The sequence below is a fragment of the Melozone crissalis genome, unplaced genomic scaffold, assembly GCF_028551555.1.
Source record: "Melozone crissalis strain CALT ecotype California unplaced genomic scaffold, PUWL_Pcris_2 ptg000016l_1, whole genome shotgun sequence".
Lineage (NCBI taxonomy): Eukaryota > Metazoa > Chordata > Aves > Passeriformes > Passerellidae > Melozone > Melozone crissalis.
In genome coordinates, this window is record NW_026535794.1 from 30,426,105 (window position 1) to 30,453,947 (window position 27,843).

Below are 27,843 nucleotides of genomic sequence, written 5' to 3' on the forward strand. Positions count from 1 at the left end.
GGTGGGGCTCGCCCGCTCCCGGCAGCCGGGGCCAGGCGGGCAGCAGGGGCGGCGGCCCCCGGCCGGCGGCGCCCGCGGCGCGGGGCGCTAGAGCCGCGGCAGGATGAACCCCAATGTCACCTACGCCAGTCGCAAGCGGCGGAAACCTGTGCAGAAAATGTAAGCGGCGCCGCGGGCGGGCGAGGGGCGAGGCGAGGAGGGCAGAGCGAGCGCCGGGCTTCCCGCGGCCGCACCGTCCTGCCCCGCACCGCGCCGCGGGGCCCGGCGGGGGCGGTGCGGGGCAGGGGCGCCGGGAGCGCTGCTGCTGCTGCTGCTTCGGGGTGCCGGCAGGACTCTTACTGCTTTTAGGGATTTTCCCCCCACCCCGATAAAAAAGAAGAAGGGAGTGCCGGGGCGCGGAGGGTCGGGGCGGCGGAAGGAGGGAGCGGTGCCGGCAGCGCGGCGCAGCCGGCTGACCTACATTGGGAGGCATCTGAGGTGACGGCTCCGCGCGGTGCCGCCGTGGGCGAGGGCCGCGCTCCCCCCGCACCGCTCCCGGCCCGCTCAGGTGTCTCTGCGGGGAACGCGGGTCGGAGTCGGGAAAGGCTTGGCCAGTTCCCATCCCCGGTTTAGGGCCTGCCTGGGAGGGCTGAACCCCTGGCTTGAACCCTCCTCTTGAACCCTCCGGTACCGCGTGAGATGCGCCTATTTGTGCAGAGTTAAAGAAACCCAAGTGCTGTACACCAGAAGGAAAAGTTTAAAAAAACCCACCCTGGCTATATAGTGGCTTTTTGTTTATTAATTTATATTTTTGAAACTGTGGGAACAGTTTAGTGCCGGAGTAATTTTGTTTGCTGCACCTGCTTTAGGTTGGCATGCTAGGTTTTATATGATTCACTGAAACGTTGCTCTCGGGAGAGGGGAATTTTTAGGCTAGAAGAGATGCTTAACTTGCACTTTCAACTGAAAGTCAAGAATCTCTAGGTCATAGAAAGTAGCAAAGGTAAACTACCGAGTTGCAAGAAAAATAAGCAAAGCTCAAAAAATCCAAGTGCATTTTCTGGGCTACTTCTGTAGGTGTAAAATAACTGCAAAGGCTACAAAAGCATAGAAGGAGAGAATGGAAAATATTTGATGAAATTGTGTTGTGAATGATATGTTTTTAGATTCACAGCAGACAACTCAGTCTCGGGGTGAAGGGAATTAGCTTGAGTGCTTGCTTCTTTATGTTTGGAGTTGTTAGAATGAATGCATGTACGTAGCTTGGGTTTTTACCCACAAATTAGGAAAAAAAGCCTAAAAATGTGTGGATGTGTATATATGTGTATATACATGTGTGTATTTATGGATATAATTCCCCTGCTAGAAAATGCATTAATTATGAAAACACCAGTGCCTGCTTTTTTGACTGTTCATTTCCAAATAAAAAATGTAGAGGTATCTAATTAAATTGACACTGTTGTTTTCGATTTTTAAGAATGAAATCAGTGTTTGTTCATGAGGAAATGAAATGTACCGGTGGCATTTGTAGCTTAGTAATAGCTAAAGGCAAGTGGTACTGATTGTGAATGGTGAGTTGTTCTGCCTTGTTCTATCTTAATAATAAGATCTCCTTATTATTAAATATTAGTTAGCCTTGGATAGAGGATGTAAAATCTTTTTGTTTTACCTTACTGTAGTGTCTACGTAAGTAGTCCTTTTCCCTGTATCTTGTTATGTAAGTTGGCTGAACTGCTGTGATTAGTTGAACTTGAAGCTTTATTACTAATGGGAACTATTTATCTATTGGCCTTAGGATCAGAGGGAGAACTTTCTTCTCAAAATAAACGCATTCATATTGAAACAGTTTGTTCACCTGCAATTGAAGCGGAGGCTAATTATTAACCCACCTTGCTTGGGTTACTGGAAATTATTTTTATGTAAGACATTTATCTTGCTTTTAACACACTTATCAGGTTCATGTGGTTTTTTTACTCTCAAAATACCTTATGCTCTTTGGTTGCTGCTTCTGTTGGGCCAGCCTTGGAGAATGTTGCTAGTGGGTCAGAGGGCTCTGATTTCTCAAATAACTACATACAGACCACTCCTTTAGGCCAAAAAAAAAAGTGAGACAGATAAACCTTTTTTAACTGATTGCAGAAGAGAAGAAAGATGTACTTGGTGCTGGCCAATAAAGGTTTGACACTACTGTCATTTTAATCTGTTTGAATTCAATTTTTCCTCCCCTCAATAGAATTCAGTTATTCAGAAAAAAAAGAAAAAAAGAGAAGAGAACAGAAAAAGGTAGAGGTGATACTTTACTGGGACTAATATCTTTTGTAGAGGAAATTATATCTGTTAATAGTTCTAATGTTTTATTTGTCATATATGTACATCTTAATGGAGCATAATTAGTAAGATGTTTGTGTAGACAGCTTATAGAAATGGAAGAAGGTCTAACTATGCTACAGTTGCCATGGGAAAAAAATTAAACAGAAGAAATAGTTCTTGTTTCAGGTACAAATAACTCATGAAAGCCATGGTCATAACTCTATAACAATTTAAGAAACTTCCTCCTTACAACTCAGCTCCCAGGTTCTACTATTGCCCTGTAGAGAGCTGAATTTGAGAGGGAATCACAGGCTGTTGTCTGACTGTGCCAAGTGTTGAAATGTGCTTTTTTTGATTCAGTTGGGAATTACAGTACTGCAGCTGAAAAAGAAACACAGTTGTGGGGGAACATAATAGGCAGTTGTTCCTGCAATTCATCTTGTTATCTTGTCATGTAAGGGGAGAGAAGAAAAAGATGCTAAACACGTGCACTGCAATCGCTTGTGATATGCTACAGAAATCACTTTCTCAATACCTTGGAGTCTTTCAATTTCCTCCCTCTTTAAGGTTTAAACCCTGTGAGTCCCCCTGGTGGCAGCAGGGCTGGGGGATGTTCCACTCCCCACTGAGGCGTGGGGGCAATGCGTGGCCCCTGCTTTCTGTTTTTGTCTTTTTTTCCAAGTCTTCATCTTCTTTTGTCTAGTGATTAAACGTGAACTAATATAGTAGCATTGTAGTTGGAGGGAAAAAAGGCAAGTTTTATGGAAGTGGGGTTTACTGCAGATAGAGTCTAATGTGAGATGAAAGGTATTATATAAGTACAGCTCCAGCTTGCAGTTTTTATGTCTTTTTGCTTACTAGCTCTGATTTGGTTTGTTTTTCTTTTTTTCAGTGTTTGGATAAGAATTGTTTTGTATAACTGGATGAATGTAATAGACAAGGAATGGGGTGGGGAGTTCTAAATGTTTCATGCTATGCAGAGGCAAAAAGCATAATGATTTGTTTATCTAGTAGATCAAATTTTAAAAAAATATGATAGGGTTTTCTTCTTTGTTATCTTAAATGTATTTGGGACATTAAGTACTCCAGAGTTGTGACTGATTGATCTTTAGTAATTGATCTTTCTAGTATTAGAAAGCAGAAAACACATTTTAATTAAAAAAATTGGAACTATTTATGTGTTCATTCAAGGCAAACAAACAAAAAGTGCCAGAATAAGCTTTCAAAAAGGAAGTTCATCAGAAAAGAAAAATAATCATTGAAATGTTGCTTTGTGTAAAGAAGAATCTGCCACAAAGCAGTCTGCACCTCTTATTTGAATTGGAGGTAGTAAAACTGTTGTCTTACATAGAATAAACTTCTTATATATATATATTTGTCAGTCTTGGGGTAACTCTGTGTTACATGTTAAAAGTCTCTTGTTTTAGGGTTTTTGGGGTTTTTTGATTGGTTGGTTTTGGTTAATGTTTCTTGCAAAAGAATGCTTTTTAGCAAGAGAGTCTACATCAAATGGAGGTATACATATATAAGTAACACGGTCAGTAGGCAGGAACATATTTTTTTGTTTCTTTTTTCCCAATAAATGCTGGCTTGTTATCTTAGAAAGTTGTGAAATATGTTAAAACTGAGCATCAGACTTTCATCCTTGATTAGTGTTTTGGATGTTTCTGTCACTCTGGTTCAATCCTTAATGCACCAAACCAACCTGAACTATTTGCTACTGGATGAAAAATAGTAGCCCAGCACCAGATGAGTAGCATGTCACTGAGGTTTTTTTTAATAAAACAACTTTATACCTTCATCAGTTTGAATCTTGACTGGTTTCAGTCTCTGCTAAAGAGCCATGGAAAGGGTCTCTGCTCTTTTAAGATTGGTTGACAATAACTTTAACAGGTTGATAGTCTGTAATTCTTATCTGTTGTTTCCAAAGGAACCATCAGATGAATTTTCATCAATTGTAAATTCAGTGTGGGAAATAAAACAAAATGCTTAGAAGTATTTTTTAGTCACTAAAGTAAATAAAGATGTATTTTTTAGGATTCTCTTACTTGCTTAGTTTCATAACTGATTTTATATACCTGGCCTCCACTGAGTGAAAACCTGTGCATAGGAAAAAGATATGTTATTGCATGTACTATTAAATATGAGATGAAAAATATTCAAAGCTGAGAAGATGAAATCTATTAGTTAGGCGGCTTGTATGTTTTTCCTTATATCCCTCTTTCCTAAGGAATAAGATAGTTCTAATGAACTAATAATTAGGATTTTTTAACAAATTTAATTTTTTAAAACATCTCTGTAGTGTTCTTTTTCCACATTCATTTATTCTCTGATTTCATTTCACACTTCAGTCTTGTTATTAAGGTATCATGCTTTTCAATGTTTGGCTTTTTTACTTTTTTCCCCCAGTGTTTTATGTTGTTATGAACAAAAACTTGTTCTCTCTTTGCATTTTCTCAGAAACTACTAAAATTTCCCTCTAAAATAGTACAAATGAGCATGTAAATATTGAAACTTAATTTTGCCTTTTGATAATAATTAAGACTAAGGTAATTGTGCACTTTTTAAACATTTGAGGTTAATGCCTATGAAGGTGCACATGATGAGCATGTGTAGTGAAAACTTCTAATTAATTATGCTGTAGCAGACCTGTGAAAACAGCAGTCAGCTGGTGTTGTGATGGAAATGCATTAAAATTGTTAAATCAAAAAATTAGGTGTTCTTGCTTGCCTTGCAGCTCTTGGGTGACAAGGGTTGTAGATAAGTCCAGAGGCATGGAGTGTACAGAGACCTCTGGCCTTTGTTAGAGAATACAGATTTTCTATGAGAGGTAGAAGATTAAGAATGGAAAGATCAGCTTAAATACATTCCTTCTTTTAGTCTTTTTCTTCTCCTTTTTTCTTTTAAATAAAGCACATGCATGGATTTAATCTTGACATAGTACGTAATTTGCCTTGAAGACAATTTTCTGCATTGAATCTGGGCTGCCTTTAGCATCAAGGGCTTATATAAATGAATGGAAAATGGTTAAGTTGCTGCTTATGCCCCCAGCATTTCTGCCCCCTTCCCTTTGTCACTGAAGGATCCATTTTTATATAATGAGTTTTAGTTGGGTGACAAAGGGGAAAATTAGGGATAATCGGTGTTTGATTTGGGGGAGAGAATATGGCAAGATTTATGATGCAAATATGGGTAATTTAGTATTCAGAAATGCTTTCAGCTAGATTAAAGTAAGATAAATCTTTAGAAAGTAAATGAAAAGTAGAAAAACAATCACATCTAACTGACAATCTGATGAGATGACTGCAAGTTGAACATAGTTTTAGCTGCTTGGTCAATTTGCAAGTTTAAGGCAAAGCAGGGGACAGTTGTTAAGATAGAAAAACCTGTTACTTAGTGCTGATATGTTTTGTAAAGTTTGCATGTCTTAAATGGTTTCTATGAGGTGCTCTGTTTTCAGAAGCAAACCACTTTGATTTGATAGTAATTACCTGTTTGCTGGTTGTTATACAACTGTTACATGCTTAATGTTTGAAATTTGTTATTTTGTTTCTACATTTAGAAACAGTCTAATACATAAAAATATTTAAGAAATACCCTTTAATGTTGCTGCTAATGTCTGATGATTTTTTAACTTTTTTTTTTTTAGGGCTATATGTAAGTTTAGCTAATTACATGGCTTGTACAAATTAATTTTCTACCAGCATAAGAGAATATGAAGGAAACCTTGCTAAATTATTTAATGTTCACTTGGGAATATGCTGAACTGCTGGTGTCAAAGTCATAATTTGTGACCGAAGCACCCATTTAACCAAGTAGTTAGTCATCCACTGACACTGATGATGAACCTATGGTTTTTTTAAAGAGGAAGATTTTTCCTAATTCTTGATTCAACTGTTTTGCCCACTTTTCAAATGTTTTTAGGCTAAAGCACTACTAATTTACACTATTGATTCTGCAACAAGTTTAACTTTATCCATCTGGGAAGTAATTTCTGCTGATATGTTATATTTCTGTCTGTTATCAACATTTTGCATTATGGTGTCTCTGCATTTCCAGGCTCCACATAAGGCTCCTTTAATGTGGAAAAAGGGCAGTTGTAGTGCTGGGGAGCAGGCAGCCAGGCTGAAGTGCAAGTTTTTGACAAGTGACAATTGAATAAGCCAAGGCTGTAAAAAGAAGGGCTTGGATTTAAACTAACAGGAGGTGTAATTGAAACATCAAGTAAAAGCAAGCTAAAAGTAAGAATGTCCACTCTATCAGTACTCATTTGATTGAAAATACAAGATGAAATTACTTTTCTGTAAGGTTTACTTCCAGCAGTGGCAAAAATAACTACTGTAGCTTTTGCAATTGCTCATCATGTAATTGATATAAGGATGACAGTTGGGAGCAGATTAAATGAAATACTGAAGAAATTAGCTGCTGAATGTCTTTCTGCTCAGTATTTTTGAGTGATGCCTCTTGCAGAACCAACATTTCTGTGAGAGCAGCACAAATTGATAACTGCTGTAGATCTCACGTAGAGCTGCAGTACTGGAAAAGTGACAATGACTCACTCTCTAATTAGAAGACTGTTTAATAAAGAACATAGAATGTACTATGGCTTAGGCAGATAAATTATTTGTTTTCAGTATTGGCTTGTAATGACTAGTTGTCATTTAAATGAGCAGGGGTTTAAACCTTTTCCCAGACTTCTGGTATGTGGGAAGGAGTGACTATCCAAGTATCTGGAATTGGAGCTCAGAGTGGATGTGAGTGGAAAATAGCAAGTTTACAAAAACTTCATTATGTAATTCATAACACAAAGATTTTTAAATTGTTCTTTGTACTGTACAAAGGCGTGCTTTTCCCGTGCTGTACTCAAATGAAGTGCCTTCAACTGCGAGATGATTTAAGGGATGAGCTCACAGTGTTTCCTGCAAAAATTTTACCTGCTGGCTGAGCTTTTTCTCATGGTTTTTAGGATAGTTTTGGATGCCTAGGAAGTTACTAAAACTTTTGTTATATTCAATTAATACTAGTCTGTTGCACACTGATAAAAATTAAGGACATCCATGAGAAATTGTTATTGAAGTGAAAAAGTGTACTGCCAAATTTATTTGTACACAAATACCAATGAAAGTTATCGGTATATTTGGAATTTGACATTCGGGAGAACTCAAGTGATATGTGACTGAAAGCATAGGAAGATTTTTATAAAAATTGCTGAATCTAAAAGGTTTTGAATGTTCATTCAAAAGTTCAAGTAGACATTTTAGCTCAAACTGCTTCATTTAACAAAGTGTGTGTTGGAGGGGGGATAAGGCCATTTTAAGTTATTTTTTTTTTCCCAATGGGAAACGAAGTCGCTCGGGAAAACATTTTGGTTGTTACAGTTTGAGACAATGTGTAACATTAGGCACAGCAAATATTTGCCCTCATTTTGGAAAGGAGCTGGCGTTTACATCACGTTTGTTTTTCTGCCGCAGTGTGAAGCCGTCCCCAGCTGAAGGAGCCAAATCCAATCCCTCCAAGAGACACAGGGACCGCCTGAACGCGGAGCTGGACCGCCTGGCGAGCCTGCTGCCCTTCCCGCAGGATGTCATCGCCAAGCTGGACAAGCTCTCTGTGCTTAGGCTTAGCGTCAGCTACCTGAGAGCAAAAAGCTTTTTTGATGGTAAGCATTGGGAATTTATTTGAGTTTGAACTGCTTGTAAAATTCAGTTTATACTGTATGTTGATTTCAGCTGTTTAAGTGCTTAAAACTGTTAAATTTATCTGCATTTTAATGGAACCTCCAGTTGCATGAATATATACAATGTAACTGTTTAAAGTAAGCTTTCCACTTTCTTGAAACCAAATGTAACTACTTATGTTTCACTTAGGTCACCAGTCATTCAAAGCTTTGCATTTGGAAGCAATATTGCCCTTAATGAGTCCTTCAATCCTTTTCATCAGACTGTCAAAGATACCCAAGAGATTTCTCTTTTCCCCCTCTGAAAATTGCCTTAGTAAAACTATTACTGTTTCAAAATATGTCATAGGACTTCCCATCCAGCTGTATTTTGCTTAATGATTCATCAAAAATGACTTTGCTTTGATACAAAGTAATTGATAGTGCCCCTTCCTACAGTTTATTGCAAAGGTGACTGGTAAAGGATAGAGACAAAATCTTTCCCATGTCCAAGCCCTGATTAATGCACGACATGAGGCATTAAAGCGACAGCTAAGGTTCTGCAGTTATGTGGGCAGGTGTGCACTGACTCCAGTCATGGCCAGGGCAATACAGCAGCGCTCAGAGTAGTCATGGAGTCAGCAGTGTGTGTCCTTGGTCACCTCTGAGCTGGCCAGGGAGTCCTGTCCCTCTCTCTCCTTCACTACCTGAGCTGCTCTGTCTGGTGGGGTGCACTGCTTGGCTTCATGCCTGTATCTTAAAAGGCAGGAGTAGTCTGATCCTATTCATTGCAGGAATGAAGCAAGGAGCTTGTATTTAATTAATTGTTCTTTTCTTTTATCAGTCACTGAGACTTTACAGTTATTATATTGAAGATGAAATCTTATTGATCAGCTGTAGCTAAAGAATCTTGATTGCAATGAAGTTGATAATAAATTTCAACTTTTATTTGACATTAAAATAAACTCGGTCGTCATCAGTTTAAGATTATCTCAGCCTTCAAAACATGGATGAAAGGATTCAAGAAACTTGTCTAAAACAGTTCCATGTTTTCCTGCAGGAATACAGAATATTAGTTTTCATTTATTGTGTCAACTGGCTTCAGTTTATTAGTGCTTATGAATTTATATTCTGTTTTATTGTTTGAAGAATATATCCAAGTGTCTTGATTTCTGTGATTGTTCAGGACAATTCGTAGTATGAAGTCGAACTTCTAAAGCTAGAGCTGGCAAAATATTTCTAGCTGTGCTTTTTTCAAATGCAAATATTTTCTCCCATCAAATGAAAGTTCTCTTGGCACCTCAGTTTCATGAAAATCTTTGCAAGAGGTTATCTCAGGTAGACTGCTGTAAAAGAAATTATTTTACTTGTCTATGTTCTCTTGCTGAATTGAAGAAGTTCTCATCTCATTGAAATGTGTTTTGTTGTGGTTGCTTTAATGATGTTTTTTGAAATAATTGCAAAATTGCAAGTTTTTGTCTTACTTGGGAGGGAGTGATAATAGTAAATCTTAATTTCTCATTTCAATTTCTTGTGGAATGGCACTGTTTGATTTTTATTCTTCCTGCTTCTTTCCCTCTAGTTTGCACTTGAAAGTCCTGGAAAAAAGCTTAAGGCTATGATTTAGAGTTTAAGGCTATGATTTCTCTACTGGGAAAAAAAGAATTGATACCTTCAGTAGAAGCTGTCTTAAATGATTTTATTAGCAGAAAAAGTCTTTTTGCTACTTCTTTTCAGATCTTTGTGTTGCAGAACTACAAATCAGGTTAGTATCAGTCTCCATCTGAAGGTATTTAAAGACTAGCATCGATGACTTCAGTGAAGATAAACAAAAGTAACCAATTTGTGACTGACAGACAGAAGACTGAAAATTAGGTCTTTATACTATTTTAGTTGTCTTAAATAACATGGAATCTATTTCAGTAAAATTCACCTTCCAAAAGAAAAATTAGTACTTTCAAGAACAGAATTAGCAAAAAAGCCCTGAAAGCCGCAGGTTTGATTTTCATGCTCTCTCTGTGCAGTGCTTCTCAGAATGATTTTTTTTGAAAGAGCATTTTGTGTGGTTGGATATATGTGGAAAACCCTGCAGAATAAATCTGACAAACGTAGGAGGGAGCACTGATTGTCACCTTGAGTGCCCAGGCTGAGCCAAGGCTCCACTTTATTAACGCAGCATGCTGAAGTGAAGGGAAACGCTAAATGAATAACAGGATGCAAATGGGGGGTGTGTAAATTCCTGCGGAAAGTAAAATATAAACGCGTAATCATATGATCTTGCTTGAAAGGAAACCCAAGGTTTTGCTGTAACAATAGATATTTTTTTCAAAGAAAACACTTGCATTTTTCCAAGTTTAAATAATCTACAGTGAATGTCTGTTTTCTGAAGGCGGAAGTCTGTGGGGAGAAAAAGAACTGTTTTGTGAAAGACATCTCAAAGAGTTACATCAATTTGAATAAATGTGCCTCACTTAAATATCTACAGAGTTTTTCTGGTGTTACTTAAAAGCTAAATGTGTGTGTGTATTTATATATATATAAAATAAATGAGTAGGGGTTTCATTTCCCCTAGTTATTAAGATGGTAGAGTGGTACAGAATGTTCTCTGGAGCTAGAGACAGGTGAGTTTTTCTATAGTGTCTACTGAAATATGGTAGACCTCTGCATGCTTGCAGTATTTCAGGTTGTAGGAAATAGTTGCATGCATTTTACTCTTCCACAACCACAAAAGATCTTAGTGTTGGTGATTGTATTCTGTTGAGCAGTGGCTTTTGATTGTTTTTTTGTTAATGAAGTTATTGTGCTGCTAAGTGACTCTTTACATACACTATAGTTTGGTGTGATCGGGATAGTTTCAAGTCCACATGATATCAGCAGGCTTTCTGTATGCCCATGTCAGGCACACTTTTATATGTACAGATTTCACCTTACTCAAGGAGGAAATTGTAGTAGTGGATTAAAATAGTGAGTCTCAACTCTGTTTCTTTATAAAGTCTTGTGTGGCAAGTCAAAGCTAAAAATGGTTTAAGGTGGTGTCACTTCTCAGCTGTGCACTTCTACCTGCTGTACTGAAGTGGATTAGCAGTCCTCAAAGTCAAGCAGGTTAGCTTAAATCACTGCTGCAGTGTTTATTTTGTGCATGTAAGATACTTTCTTGAAAGTGGCTTAAGGCAAGCTTTTTATATATAAGAGACTGGGATGAATCAGGCAGGTGTCTGCTGACAATCACTAAAGCCTTTGTGTGTTGTCCTGGTATTATTTCAGTTCATTTTGCTGTTAAGTGCCCATGCATGTGTGCATTCAGCAGTGAAAAATATAAAGTAGAATGTGGGACAACAGCTCTTTGTGTGGATGCAGGTTAGTGTGAGCTCAGCATCTGGAGCACAACTGGAAAATCATTTAGGCATAGCCTGTGTTCGCCATGCACACTAGAGGAAAAAGCCCTTTTGCCTCTAGCTTTGGTTGTTGGTTATATGATTAATTGATAATCATTAAAGTACTCTTCTGTGGTAAAGAAAAGCATTCTTAATTGTTTTTGTGATTTTGGTTAAACAGATTAAAGGGTTAAAAGTAGAGTTTATATGACTGATCACTTTTTTAATGTTAGGGGCATGATTTTTCTTTTTAAAGGTGTACTGAGTATAAAGGAGAGGCTTGCAGAATCTAAAATGAAGTAGCTGTGCTATGTGTGTGTATCAATACATTAGAAACAAAATTCAAGATGTTGCTTATTAATTGTCCTTTCATCCATTTCGCTAAGAATTCCTGTGGTTTAAAGTATTTGGGTTTTTTTCCCCCTCTTGCTTATTGGGCAGTATTTTGCATTTATAGAAGAAAGTTTCCGCTCAAAATTAGTTTAGAATTGGTTTCTTATGTGGGATGCTAGGGATTCTGGCAAGAACAGCAATAACAAAATAATTAAGATTTATTTTTTCCACTAAGTTTGCATTGCCTTTTTTCTTTAACTTTGTAATATAATTAACATACATTCCTTGGCATCGTATGGCTTAAATTTGCAGTGCAGCCATTGTCATCACATAGAATATATTTTTTGATAATGTATTTTTCCTGTCATGCCCACTGTTCTATCATGCTATGTGCTGGAGAGAACAGACTGCATGTGGTTCCTGTTCTGGAGAGTATGGCTAAGATGCAGAAATGGGAAAGACAGGCAGAGTGGGAGACAATGTGTTTATTCTGCCACACTGAGAAGGGCAGCAACATTTTGCCAGTCTAGCAGATATAGATAGGCCTTCTACCAAGTGTCAGATGGTGGTCTGGAACAGAAACCTGAAAACAAAAAAATGATTAAAATGCAGCCCAGTAAGACCAGGATAATACAGTAGCTCTGTCCTGACTTGCTTGTGTTTTAGACATTTACCATCTTTGCCTGCTGTGTGTGTCTAATGCAGTTTTCCTCGTGTATTATTTGAAGGTGTGACTGCCCTTTCATGTTATACCTCCTTTCCCTGCTCCTGTTGCTGCATACATAGATAATTTATCTCCACACCAGGAAAAGCTACTGCCCTGTAGAGCAGTGGAGTTAGGCTGCACTTACTGCTTTGGAGTGTTTATGTGGATGCTGTGTAGGAATTTCCTGCTGCCAGCAGCTTCTAGTGGGTCTGGCTGGTTTTACTTGGTTCATGACTGTCTTGAGCCGTTTTTCTACACCCAAGGTAGAAAACACCCCATAGTTTGGTTGTTCTCTAATTACTTTTCTGTATCTGGTATTTTATACCATGCACATGAAGGAGTTTTCACAGTTTTGAATGCAATTCTTTGAATCTTGTCTGAGAGTTGGAAGAAAAAAAAATATTGGGGAAAAAAAACCCCGACCCAAACAAACCAACTCTGTTTCATTTTTTCTTGTCTTTCCCCTGGCCCAGATAAAAAATTAATACAAAATGTGAACCTTGGAATTGTATAGTTATTTCAGTATCAGACTACAATACCATTCATCCATTCATGTTATTTCCTAATCCAGGCTTCTTCTTTCACTGCTTGTCTCTTTTTTTTTTTTTCCTCCTCCAAACCTCCCCCCTTCCCTCCAATCCCCTGAGATTCACACTGACCATTTGGGACTGTCTGCTACGGACTATTTTAGCCTGTATTTTACGTAACAGATGATAAGTAGGGATTTAAGCTTTGAAGTCCTAAATTCTGATCTTCAAAAATGATGATTAGAACTATGTAGCTGTGACATCACTCTAAATCTCAAAATATGTATGTTTCCACAATCTTGGCTTTTATTTTTGGGAGTGCTGTGTCACTAAGCATCTGACGCAGCTGGGCAGCTCTATACTCCCATGGATTGATGCAATTTAATATAACCCAAACGGAACATCTGAGATTGAAAATTCTGTTTATATAACAAAGTAAGAACTTAAAATGTTAGTGTATTTGTAGTATAAGAGGAGAAACCAGATACAAATGCTAAAAGTTAATATATTCTTTGGATATATTTTTATTTTCCTATTACATTCTGGTATTTCAGTGATTGATGTTAATCATTGTTAGAACTCCCTTTTTAAGGAAGAGAAATCAAAGGTTATCTCTTCTTCTCTGCCTTATGCGTACTATTTAATCAAAGGCATATGAAAAGTCACTGTAGGAGCCTCTTATGTTCCACAAAGCTGTTGTAAAATTACTTAAAAACCCTGTCCCAGTATGCAGAGTATTTGTTATTTCTCTGTAGGCCTTGTTTAATAGGGAGATCAGTTTTAAGCATACTGTTCTGGGCTTTACTCAGGATTCCCAACTCCTGTTTGCAAGGTCAGAGCCTAAAATATAATTTATCCTGTTCTAGCAACATCAGTGTTCTGGAGATTGACACTGTTGTATGACATTGAAATGTAGAGCAGGTAGCAAGATAAAATACCTAGCCTGAGGAAATACCACTGCTTCTCTGGCCTTGTATATTCTAAATCTTGTAATGTTTGCTAACGTTATTGCTGTACTGTAGCACCTAAAGATAAAGGGATTTGGAGCTTTTTGGTTTTATAATACAAATCACCACAACTGTTGCTCCCTCCTCCAATGACAGCTTGAGCGGAGAATTATCACTGGAGCTTGCACTGGGCTTTCAACATCTGTCTTCCATGGGCTTCATGATTCATCCATCTGAATTTGTAGAAGTATGGTTTGCTTGACAATGACCTTAGAAATATGTCCTAGTTATTTAAGGCTTCAGTATGAATACAAATTAAAAACGTGTACAAATAATCTGTTAATACTGGAATGGTTTTTGCTGCTGTCTGTGCTGTTTGTGACTCAGCAGTTTTCCTCCTGTGTGTGTTGGCCAATGGGACAAATGCCTAGTTTTGCCTTATCAGAATACAGATACAGTCCAACAGGAAATAAGACATGTATGATTGAGTTCTGTAGATGTTTACAGTTCTAGCTAGTTCTAACACTGTTTGCTTTTCCTGAGTAAACAAAAGCTTCACCTCTGTTTGAACAGTTTCTGCTGCATACAAGCGTTCATAAACTACTCCCGTAAAGAATGGTTGCTTTGTGAATGGTCTTGGAGATCCAGCTAGAAGCTAATTCTATTTACCAGACCTTGGTCATTGTAATTGTTTAATTTATTAATTTATTGTAAAAAATAACAAATTAAATGATTTACCTCTTTTTAAAGAGGTGAAAAATAATGAATTTCAAATGTGCTCTTCAAAGTTTCAGGTAATGTGTTGATAAATGTTTCCTGGGAAAAGTCTCTCAGGAGTTCCTGCTCATCAGTGCTGTGTCCAATCTGTGCATGTTTAAGAAGGTATTATGTTAATGATAAAACTTAACTATAGTTATTCTAGAAACTTAAATGAACTAAACTGTAAGAACTAGAATGAGCAGTTATCTGAAACTCCTTAAGAAAATGTAGGTTTACTGCCTGCCAGCTGTGAACATTAAAAGGGACCTACAAATAGGAATTAGTTGTCCTTAGTGATGCATGCTAAACTCTATTTTTAATTGAACAAATAGATGCTCATTTTTTTTCCACTGAATAATTGCCTCTTGAAATTCAACCCATGTGCTTTTTGAATTGCACAGTACTGCACACTTTGTGCATGGCATTGTACGACATCTAATGAGCTGAAATATATACATCCTTGGCCCCCCAAGACAAGTTCTAACTGATTGCATAAAGTAGGGATAACTGGAGTGCATCCACTGCCTGAATGGTCAAATAATCTGACTGCCCCATCAAATTCTGTTGTCACATATTCAGCAGTACAATTCCTGTGGGGCCACACAAGATTTTGTGAATGAATTCCCTTTTTCCTCTTGGTGCCTCCATCTGAGCTACAAACTGAAGAATGATGTCTTTCCTTTATTGATGCTTTTCTTTATGCTGCATTTTTTAGCATGTTGTATTTTACTTATTTAGAGGAAAAAATAAGGATAGCCCCCTGTTTCCTCCTTGCTTATACAATTTTTGTTTGATTTACTTTTACCAGATCAAGGACATGCATGTAGCTTTTAAGAAGATAAGCCCATGGGCTCTGGCAGTGGAATAAGCTGTGAGTGACTCCCATATCCCAAGCAGAGAAAAGACAGTCTTGGTCTGCAAAGGAAGGAATCCTCCAAAAGCCCACTTGATTCCCTTGCTATAATTCAGTCATTTCCGAAAGCCTTCTGCTAAATTGCTGGGAAGTTATGTGTTGGTATAAAAATACAACTTCATCTCTTTTGCTGAAATGCATGTCTTCTCTCAATTTAAATAAGGGATAATTCTGTTAGAAAGTGCCTATTCACTAATATTTTTATATAGCAAGGTTTGTAATTGAATGGTCTTGTAAAGAAATCTTCCAAACTCACTTCCATATCCTTTGAATGCAGTAGTTGCAATACTCAACATTACCTTTTGCCAGTAGAATAAACTGTCCTCTTTCATGTATGGAATATAATTGACAGTTTGTTTTATCAATTAAAATGGTAGAGAAATTCCCTAGGCAAAAATCCTATGAAGTTGCTGTTGAGCCATCAGTTCAGTGATGGTAAAGTTAAGACACTGTTTCAGTAGGAAAAAAAAAAAAGAATTTCAGTTAAAGTTTGAGTACCAGGTCCAAGTTTGCGTGAGGTGAGTTCCCTAATAAAACTGATGGATGAGAAAATAACTGGGAACTGTAAAGGGAATTTAAAAACCACTTTTGATTCCTAGGCTTTATAATAAAAATTAATACTGATGTATAAAAAGAACAGTTATTTCAATATGATTTTTTTCTTAAAGAGTTTAACCATTTCAGAACTAGTGATTTATTAAAAAATAAAAATCTATGGTAGTAGATTGTCATTTTCTAGTTGTTATTAACTTGTCTTCTTTTCTATAAACCAAAAGCCTAAAAAATGGCAGTTTAAACAATATATAATATTTTATTAGCTTTTTCTTTGTTCTAACATATTGAAAAATTGTTATAGGAAGAAAAAACTCTGATTTTAGGAACCAAAGGCTCAGAAGTAGGAAACTATTAATCTAGGTTCAACTTCCCACAGATCTCATTCCACAAGGAATTAAATTACTTCACTTTCATCTTTGATTTTTTTGTGCCTCGCCTCAAAAAAATTAGGAAGCCCTTTTTCCATCCCTTTTTGTGGCTAAAGCCACAAAATTGATTTCACATCAATAGGTCTGATGATAAGTTACAATTTACCACCGTGCACCTCTTGCTGATCTTTTTTTTTCTGAAGAAGCAAAGAAGATGTACCAAGAGAAGCAACTCAATGGGAAATAGCTCAGAAGAAATGTGTGTATGCCAGGATATGGTTTTGGTGATTCAGCTGGTGACTGTCACCCTGTGATAGTTAGGGGACAAGAGTTCATTGCCTCTAAGTCTTGAAACCACAAGCAGTATACAGCTTGTTATGTGGTTGCTAAGCTTCAAAGCCCAAGTGAGAGATTACAAATTTGAGCAACTGTATGCTTCCTGAGATTTACTTTTCTGTTTTTAAGTACCAGATAAAAGCAAAAGCGAAGTTTTATTCCTTGTGTATGTTTAAAAAAAAAATCTGAACTAAAATTTTATCAGGTGACTAGGTGCAACTGGCTAACCATAAAAGCACTGCACACTTATTTCTGTTCCTGTTGCATTTTACATATTCATATGCAGTCATTCTTGAGACTTGTTTTTTTGTTTTTTTCTCAACTTTAAGTTGAGAACTACCACTGATGCCTTAAGAGCTTAGAAATTCCCACCCACTTTTGACCCCCTCTGACAAAGACATTAATAGTTTACTCCTGATCCTACACTTACAAGGTCCTGCAACCTGCCCACTTCTTGCTCTCAGAAATGGCAAACTGCCTTTCATCTCCCATAGAAATCCCATTTTGCCTTCCTTTTACCTTCTCTGAATCTGGGAGGCTGATGGGGTATTGTGAGCAAGATGCATACACATGCTTTTAAGGGAATGAGCATTTATTCCATAGTGGTTGCAAGTATTTATGACTCCATTTTTATTTTTCTATTCTTCCTTATTTTGTCTTTGTTCTCACACCCAGATTGGGAGCAGTGGCTCCTAATGCATAGCACAGTTTGGGAACATCTGTTACAGGGAGTGCAACTGTATGGGCAAAGGCTTGAGTCTTCCAAATGCAGTGACTGAACTCTCATTTTTGAAGGCTGGTGCATGTTGACTTAGTGTGGGGTTTCTGGACTGATTAATTATCACGCTGTGAAATAAGTTCAGTATCAGTCACTTAAGGAAAAAAAAATACACACAGCTTAGTTGCTGGTTTTACCTTCTACTTAAGAAAACAGGGTTGTGTTAAGTACCACTTTGTAGGACTGAGGATATGTCCCTCCTTTAAGGGAGACTACTACATAAACACTTAACATTCCACCCTTAATAATGCTGTTAACTCTTTCTTTAAAAAGCAACATTAGAAAGGCTAAAAACATATAAAAACCTGAGTTCAGCTGACCTGTGTAGCAGAGCTTGGGTTGGTTTTAATCAGTGTTGTGAGCAATTCTGTGCTGTATAATGGTTTTTCAGCTCTTTAAAATCATATATTTTGTTTATTTTAATCTTTTATTGGTCTTAAGAGAAACACCAGTCTAGTTCAACAAGCAGTTTAGGGCTTGCTGAGCTATGCTTTGGGAATGGCTCAAAAGAAAGTATATTGTGAAAGCTATGGAAAATCATCCCACACACAATCTGGTTAAACCTCAAGTTCTTGGGTTAAGTGAATGTTTTAAAAGAAATTATGGTATATGTTAGGCAAATCTAGTGAAATCTAATGTCTTCATTTGGTAAAATGTTTCTAAAACTAGTAAGTGTATTGCTTCAATATTACTACTTCAGCCAAATTTAAGAATGTCATAGCTACTGTTATTTCTTTTAAAAGAAATATGTTCTGCATGGGTGTGATATTGTAGGGAAAAGGGTTCAATTTCTGTACCACCAATATTTTGCAAAGCATTTTGCTCTAAGCATGCAGCAAGCTTTTTTTCCCCATAATTTTTCTGTAGTTGGCAATGCAAATTTACTGTTTGTTAGTAGTAAATTTTATGGACAGTAAGGACTGTGAATTGAGGAGCGAGATTTAGCCAACAATTTGTACATTTTTTGGGATGGGAGGAAAAATAGGACATTAAGAGCTCCGGCATGAAACTACTGCTGTTCATGCTAGCTTTCCATTTTAGTGGGTCTAGCACTAGAATGTGTCTTTCAGACATGACATTTCTACTACTTGAAAAGTCAAGAGATCTTAATTAAGAAATTTTTTGAGGATAAACTGCTTATGTTATGAGATATGCATGTTTGAGCTGAATTAGGAGTAGTTCAGCAGAACACTCTTGACAAGATTTACAATTGCATGTAGTCTGATTTGTACAATTTGAAAACATTTTATAACCACTGCTTACATATTTAACTCACGTCAGAATTCAATAGCAAAATAGACATTTGCTTCTCTGAAACCCTACTGGAAGAAAAGGTTGCTATGCAGTTTCAGTTCAAGATAAGGTTGGGTGTTTCTGTTGCTGTTTTAATGTTTTTGCATTCGTGATATAGAAAGAAATACAGATTGAGAAAATGCTGGGAAAAACACAGGTGGTTAATTGTCTGGACTTATGAGTATTATGCTGTGCTAGGTGGTTTCCTTCTCAGACATAACTTCTGCTTACTTAATTAAAAGTGCTTGCTGTAATGAGAATAGGCTTAAAAAAGAAAATCTGGTTTTGCTGGACAGATCAAGTACTTAGGCTAACTTTTGAAAACAATAAAAAAAGCTTGATAGTTTAAAAAAAACCCAAACAAAAAAATTCTGAGTGGGCCTCTGTGTGCAAGCAGATCACCCTTCACCAAATGGTTCTGAGCTGCCAACTCATCATAATGAGTGGTTTAGGATATGTTAGAAATCAAAAGTTGTGGCAAACTTTAAAAAAGTGATGAATGCATGATATGGATCAGTTGTATTTTTGACCTCTTCCTAATTTGTTTTCCCAATAAAATAGAGTTTAAAAAACATGGAATTGCATGCAAGACTGGATGAAAATAGAGAACACTTACAAAATCCTTAGAATCCATATCAGAGAATTAAATAAGACGCACATCTCATAAAAGAGAGAGAAAGCTATAAAAGCAATGGGCAAAAATGAGAAGTTTAAAAGCAAAGTTAAAATAACAAAGAAGAACATTTCACACTAAGCAATAAGGAAGCCTGGGAAACAGTGAAATATTGTAATAAACATTATAAACTATATAGGAAAAAATAATTCGAGCAAAGGATTGTATTACTAACAATCAAAAGAATGTAATGGACAATGAGAAAAATGTAATGGGTCTTACATCTTAGTGCCTCTTGTAACTAGAGAAGAAAGCATTAGAGATACTAATGACAGAATTAGGTTCCACCTGTTGTGTGCAAGAATGCTGGTTCAGTCTTACAAGCTAGTTTCTTGCAGAGTTTGAATCCATCTGAATAAGATCAAAACAGAAGAATACAACAAAAACTTGTGCAAAATCAAGAAACCATGGCTGTGTTTGAGAGGAACCTTAGCAAGTGTTTTCATTCCATGCCTTACAACTTCAAATTACGTTGTCATCATTTCACATCACCTGTGACATCTATGCCAGTTTGTGTTTGTATAATGCAAAGGACTTGTGTTTCTTGTGCACATATTTACTTACATTTCCATTCATGGGGTCAAGTAGCAGTGCTGAGGGGCAGCCAATGCTGTGAAACGCATCTTCTCTCTGGAATACTATGGCCTAAGTGAGTCACTGCTTCTGGGTACAGTGACATGTTTTTGGAAGGGCTCCCACCCTTGCACTTCAAATAGTGTCTCTCTCCATGAAGGCAGTGTCTCTCTCCATTAAAAGGCAGAAAACTGTTGAGAGAGTAGCTAGGAATTAGAAAAGTACAAGGCTGTGGTTAATTCTAAGTCTTGCACTTGTAAGGATGCTGTCTTTGAGCATAGTTGTGTTACTCTAACAAAGTGCTGTAGTTGAGAGACTAGAGACATAAGAAAAGAGAGATGTAATTCTTAAAGAATAGAGAAGAGCTAATGTTGTATTGTAACTAATAAATAGTTTGTTACAGAATATTCATGAGCTTATTACTTGCTGTATAAATGTTTAATGCTCTCTTCAATAAACAGAGCTTGCTGAACACTCGTATTAAAAGTCTCAAGCCTTCCCTGCACCAAGACAAATAGCCTACTACAACAGAAAACTATCTGCTGTCCTCTGTGCCTTCCTCTAACTGAGGATACCCGGCTGTTGGTGACTAAGCTGGTCAGACTAACCTAAATAGCTGAGACTGTCCTTCAGTTTTAACCCTTTGCCTTATTTTAAGCTCTAAGTGTCCTAGAAAAGAATGTAACCACATTCATTTTTGCCTCTTCTCTCCCAGGAAATCCATATGTAAATTATTTTATAATCTCTTGGAGAGGATTTGTCTGAGTAAGAAACATAAATGAATGGGGAGGGAAGGCAGTATCAAGCGGAAGGGGACAGATTCTGATGATACACTATTAGGTGGTGTAACTGTTCAGAAAAGACTACTGCTCTAAACCCATCTGGGAGAAAATTACTTGTGCAGACTCTTTCAGTGCTGTCCAAAGCCATGTGCTGCTTTTAACTCTTCTGTGGGTGCAATCATACAGGAAAAGATTTGTCTCTCTTTGGATTTGGTAATGCCCCCCAAGCCCACAGTTGCTCATTTCATAAAGTGGGTCATGTTTTCATTCAAAATGAAAATAAAACACAGGAATTTACAGTGTATATAAATATTTTCATACTTGAGGTATCTTTAAAGTATTCTGAAGATTCTTTGTCTGCATGGGCCAACCCCACCCCATGGCTGTATTAAGAAGTAGACATGATAACTTCAATGCAAGAGACTTTTGGAGAAATTGCTTTAGTTTCTTTCACTTTTTTTATGAAGGTACTGAAGGGAGAATACACTTACATTTCAGATATTTTCAGATATTCTGACTCAAGGTTTCATGATGGCACTGTCTGCTCAGCTATGTGATTCTTACAGGGATCCTTCTAGGACTCCCTGGTGGGAATCCCTGCCTTTGTAGAGGTGTTTACTGACTTTCATATGTCATGACCAAATTCTCTCCTTTGTTTGCCTTCTCTGATGGAAGAACCCAGTGGGTGCTATTATGAACCTTCTTTGCACCAAAAATTTGAGCTCTGCATTCAAGGAACTTTTAAAATGTGCAAGATAATATTTAATGTGCACAGATGTACTTCAGGCTTACAGGTATTGGAAGGTTCTCTGGAAGATACGTACTCAAGATTATCACTTTCCAAGATACCACACCGGACAATTTAATCTCCCCTAATTAGAAACTTAATGCTTAACAGGATGTAGCTCATGTGGCAGCCCCTGAGAGATGTTTAGGGAAACAATTCTGTATTTCAATAGCTTCAAGGTTTTCTTTCTGATATTGAACATTGTAATCAATAGGGAGCCAAACCACCAACAAGTTTCCCAAAATGCCACTTACTTTTGTAAAAACAACCTAGGAAATAATAACAAAACAAAAAGCCTATCTAATGGGATATCTGCTTCATTTAGATTTTATTAAGGCCACTGAACTTTCTTCCTCTTAAGACATTGATAATAGCCTTAAGAAATTTACACTTAAATGATAATTGTGTAATTTCTAATAACTCAAAAATTAATCTCAGCCTGGTAAATTGTTAGTTGATGCAGTAAGTTCAAATATAACGTTGCTGCAAGATCACCTTTTCTATGTACATCTCTGAAAATAAATGTTGCTGTCTACTTTCAGAATGTGATAATAGACTACATGTTACTCGAATTTAGAGATTGTCACCCCACTTAAAGGTTCTGTATAAAAAGTTACATGCATAAGATAAATGCAGCTAAGAAATCCAAATAATAAATAATTTTATAGAAGCTGGTTATTTTTTGTATTTTTATGCCAAGCAACAGTGGAAGTTGCAATCACTTCTGGTTCTTTTTATAAGCAGGATCAATTGCTTATAGCAGAAGCTTTTGGTGTTTTGCTTGCAGAGTGAGTTGATTCCAGATTGAATGTAAAATATTTGTTACTTGAATTTATTCTGCAAGGCTGGCAGCTATATATTTATGTATGTAAAGTGTAATACTACTAAATGTTTGGAATGAAATAGTAGATTTTTGTTGGCACTAGGATCTAAGAATGGAAATGCCATTTGGTACATAAAAGCAAAAAACTGTAAATTACTACAGTCCTAACTGGACTAAACATCCATAGTTTCTTCCATGAGAGCTACATTACTGAATTACATAGAGTTTATTTTTAATTCACCCCTAAATTATTCCAGTTATGCTTGAGGAGAGAGATGAATATCAATACTTTTCAAAGCCTGCATGAAGAGTAGGAAAATAAATCTGATACATTAACTACTACTTTTTTAATAACTTATTTTGTTGCTAGAGCTAGAAATAGAATAGGAAAGCTCATAGAAATATTAACTTTTTATCTTCTCTGCAAAGCCAAGCTGTCCTGAAGAAGGAATGCCTGGCAATTTGGTTTCAGTCTTTTTGTGAGACTGAACAGGATCAGTTAAATCTCAGAAGCGGTGTATATACTTTGTGCAAAACAGACCATGTCTATCCCACCTGTCTTTTTATCTTTGTACAGGTCAATATTGTTCCTCTGCTCATACATTAGTATAGTCATCACCAGTAATATGCCTTTTTAATTTCCTTTTGCACTTGAGGTTTTTCAGTTTAAACATACCTGAGAAACCAGTTATGCTTTTAGCAGGGTGAATTTTTTTTTATTTTGCTGAGTAGCTCATGCATATGTACCACAGAGCTGAAACAGTATAGACTCATTTCACTTTTCCTATAATGGTAAAATAACATAAATCAAACTTTTCCAATAGTCTTGCACAGCCTTGTTGTTTTAGTTGAATGTTTGGGTTAGAAAGAGTTAAGAACTGGATATGGAATATTAAAACTTGCAGTGAAATGATAGTAGTGATAGTTTTCTACTCTGTTAAATGTAATGTTAGATTCAGTGACATTTAGTAATTGGCCATCACATTTGAAAATATTTGATGTATGCAAAGGAGGCTCATAAAATGGTGAGGTTGCAGCTATATGTGTTATCATATATGTTCCACTAAACTTTACTTGGGCTCCAGGTTTGTTTTAGCTGTTGAGCTTGGCAGCCCTGGCTGAAGCTGGTGGTGGTGAATGTTGAGCTCTGGTGATTCACTGCTCACTGTGTGGAGAGGATCACTGGGTTTGTTTTACCTGAGCACTGTAATTCTGTGAGCTGTGGTAACTCATCCAAGCTGTAGAGTGAACCGTGTCCTCTCTTGGCTTGGAAGGCAAGCTGGGGGAAAGTGTTTGAGGGCTGGCTCACCTTTCTAAATCAAAGTCTTCTGCTCTTCAAACCATTGCATTTCTTGCCATCTTTTTACTTGTGTTTTGCTGCAAGAATGAGGGTCACTCAACTTTGTATTCATTTGGAATGCAGATATCTGAAGCTGAGCTGCAGAATTAATAAACTGTATCCAGGATATGTTTGTAAGCAAGCTCTTCTCCAACAGAGATGAAAACTGCTTCGAAATTGAAACATCTATGTCCTTTTATAAATTTATGTATTAAATGTAATGGCAAAATGAAATCCTTAAATTATGATTTGCAGTAATGTTACAAAAATGGTGATGTGCAAGGCAGTGAGGGAGTTTGTGTACAGCTTTTGCCAAGAATGCTCATATTGCTCTTCCTTCTTTTGTGCTGTAAGGTCAGGGAAATTAGTATGAAGTTGTGCCTGGAATCAGTCTGGACTTATTTCCACAAAACAATTCATAGCAGCAGTATATTTGGAAAAAAAAAAGTTATTATCAGAATATGCCATAATTTATAAACTCAAATTAAAACACTCTTGGTGAGTTCAGCATCCTGCTGCACAAAGGGCTGGGATGCAGGAAGGAAGTGGGGTTTGTCTCACTAACAGTCACCATCTGAATCCTGCAGGGAGTTCCGTGTCATCTTTTCATCTGTCCTATATGCATGTCCCTCACTAACACATTAAAACTAATAATAGATTCTCATTCTGGTTTATCAAAGCTTTTATTCGATGGATTAATTTTAGAACTGAAGTAAATGTGGAAGCGAAATTTAGTTTCTATTTAAAGATTAAACAAATATGGTGAATAGTTGCAACTGGATTATTTTATATACAAATATATTTGTCTTTAATGACAGCTGTCAAAGGAACATATTTGTAAGTGGTGTTATGAATAATTCAAATGGCTTAGTAGAGCAGATGGAGTCAATTGAGTGAAATTGTCACTAGAGTGCTTCAAAGTATTTTTGCACTATTTTAGCTTACATTTTAAATTGTTAAACTAAATGCATATATTTCTGTAACTTTGTGTTGTGTTTTTTCTGATGAACATAGTGAAAAAAATTGCTAATGTAAATTTTTTAACCTAAGAATCAACTGCAAAAGGATAACTTGATGTGTATTTTGGGGAGGAACTGCTCAACTATGAGAAGTGATTTTGCTTTTCTTCTTGGCTAAATCCCAAATATTCTAAGCATATGGAACATTTTAGCAGAAAATATGTAATTATCAAACAGATCTGTCTTTGCCACCTTGAAAATTATTTCTTGTGGCAGGGTAAATGAAACCTCATGTTTAGGTTTTACTTCATTTGATCTTTCGCTGCTTTGGCAGTAGAATACAAAAAAATTTGACAGATGGCACCATCAAAATATGAGTTGATTTGTGCTTACTCTAATATGAATCTGAATATGCTTGATAAAGGCATGGCACAAACTTGAAACTAAAATTTTGAAGCAAAGTACATTTATCTTGGTAAGAACATAAACAATCTATGTAACTGTAAAAACAAATTTAATATCATGCAGGTGTTCACAAGAAAATATGTGCACATTATTCCTTTTATTATAAATAAAACTGCAATCAAATTTTGGCTTTAAAATTATTTCTATTTCTCTTTTCTATGGGAAGGCCAATATCAGTGATTGCCAATTCTCCATTGCAGTGTCCACTCTGTGGGCAGATAGCCTTAATGATATTGTAGCCTACCCTATAAAAAACGCTTTTTACAACATAAAAAATGTTCTGTCAAGATTAATTCAGTATGCTCTTATTTACTTGACTTCTGATTTTTCTTTATTACCTTACTAGATCTAAAGTCTTTTGAAATTGGAATTGTCTGGACTAGATTATGCATTTCCCATGAAACATTCATGCCATAACAGAGTGGTCCCTTATCAATGGGGACTGGGTCAGAGATTAATCTTGCCCTTTTTTGTCAGTGTCCCAGATGTAGCATGCTTTCTGATTGGATATTTCAGACTTGAGAAACTGTTTTTCTTTTATATATGGTAGATATTTTTCAGCAGGAAGAGTAAGTATTACCTGTACCCCCAGCTTTCAGACCTCTTCTGCAGTGGAAAAGGAAGGAGTGGGAACCACTTGTAGCAGAGGAGTGAACTAAACCTGGGTTTATATCCTGACATTGAAAAAAAGAGCTATGTAATTTTCTTCAGACCTATAAAAGAATCAGTGACTACCAGCTGCCAGAAGAAGCTGGATTTGTGCCATATGGGGGAAGAGTGAGGAGAGATCCATTTCTGCACCATGCTTAGGGTCAGGGTGACATGAGTGCCAAGCCATTCTTACCCATCCAGAGGGAGGTGCAGCAGCTATGCATGGTGAGGTTACAGTGGAACTTAGGAAACTGAAGTACATGTGGCATTTAAATTGGGAGTTTTCTAAACAGTATGTTGGGTATAGAACCCCAAATTTCGTGTATCAGGTCCTTTATATGGATTTGGCCTTCTGGAGATGCGCAGTACTCTGGCCTATAGCCATATCCATCTCTGCTGCAATTGTCCACGTTAAAATAATATTTCCTGTTATATGACTGTTTTCAGAAGTCTGGGAGCCAGACAATAACTGTCCAAACTGAAATGTTGAGAATGCTTTTCACTTCAGTAGCTGCAGTTAATAAATACTGATAAGTATTTTTGTAAACTTGTAGTCGTTCTCAAAGTCCCAGCTTTTCTGGTGGGACTAAAACAAGTGATGTGGAAGACTTTTTATTAAGCTGGACTTAGCTTAATCCCTTCTGAAGATTTTGGTAGATTCTCTTGGAGCAGTCTTGGCGCTAGTATCGAAGGGTACATTCCTGCAGAACAAGGTTACTTCATTTATCAAAGAATGTAAAACAACTGAGATTCTCCAGAACATCTGAGATTGTCATTCAGTTTGTCAAATCAAGTTAGGGTCTTACAAATATCACAGGAACAGGAACAAAGAAGCCCTAGAGAGTACACATTAGAGGAGATGACTGTATTTGTCATGTTTAGCATGGCAGAATGCAGGCTAGGGGTTATGATTGCTGTCTGTGGATGTACCAAGTAGGGTAATACAAAAAAGGGAGAAGAGCTGTTGAAGCTAATGGGCAGTGTTATCACAGGAGGATATAAGCTGGACATGATAAAATGATCGCTGGTGATTAGAGGATTTCTAGTAAAATAAGCAAAGAAAGCCTTACTAGAATGTCAGTGAGGGGAGAAAGAGAAAAAAAAAAGAGGAAGAAGTAAGTATTATTCAGATTTAACTAAATATTTGCTGTGGTGATGCAGTGTAGCAGCAGTTATTGCCTTAAAGTGTTGCTTTGTCGCCTTTAAGACATTGCATCTTCCAACTTACCTTTTTAATGGTGTTTTAGGTGCAGTGAAAGTTGAGCATTTTGTGAGGAAATGGTAATTACTTATGTACAGCCTTTCCAATGTTGTATTTTCTTTAGAAATAAGAATTTGTGGAATTCCCAAACAAGAAAGGAATGCATGTGAAATGAAGAGTCAGTGAAAGGAGCTGTTCTTTCTGAGCATCTAGCAAAGTCTCATGTTTACTGTAAAGCTGTGGAACTAAGTTATGTGGAAGCAGATGGAAATCCCTTTTAAATTTGCTGTAGTATTGTTGACTTCAGTGATTCAAGATACTGCAGCATCACACCTTGGGCGTCTCTGAGCTCCGTGGCCAGGTAATGCCACAGCTCAAGAGAGGTCCCTTTTACTGTCAGATTCTCAGAACAAACTTTGTATTTCTAGACAGTTGCAAAACAAACAAAATTTCTCCACAGCACAAACAGAAAACAAACAAAAACCCCCCAAACTCTCAAGACCCCCCAACCCCTCTCCTCCCCAACTGAAAAAATTCTGCCAGTCCACACAAGCCACATAGTTCTTCTAAAGTATGAAACTGAAGAAGAAACTGAACAAGCAACAAGAAACTGAAATCTTGATACGGTATTATCACTCATCTTTCTTTGTGTGTGTGGTTGCCCTCCAGGGCAATCTCATCAAGGCAGGAGCTTTTGTGTTTATGTGTATCTGTGGGTAAAATTAAGTGGTGATGTTTAATGAATAGCATTTAAGT

The 27,843-nt window shown here is 37.0% G+C and overlaps 1 protein-coding gene across 1 annotated transcript in view; it reads left to right on the forward strand.

Annotated features, from left to right (window-relative positions):
• The first annotated feature begins 99 nt into the window (after positions 1 to 99).
• AHR (aryl hydrocarbon receptor) overlaps positions 100 to 27,843 on the forward strand; it is a 62,702-nt gene continuing 34,958 nt past the window's right edge. The window contains exons 1-2 of the mRNA XM_054273654.1: positions 100 to 159; positions 7,761 to 7,948. Coding sequence (XP_054129629.1) covers positions 104 to 159; positions 7,761 to 7,948 — 244 coding nt within the window. The 5' untranslated portion in view covers positions 100 to 103. The remainder of the gene's footprint in view (positions 160 to 7,760; positions 7,949 to 27,843) is intronic.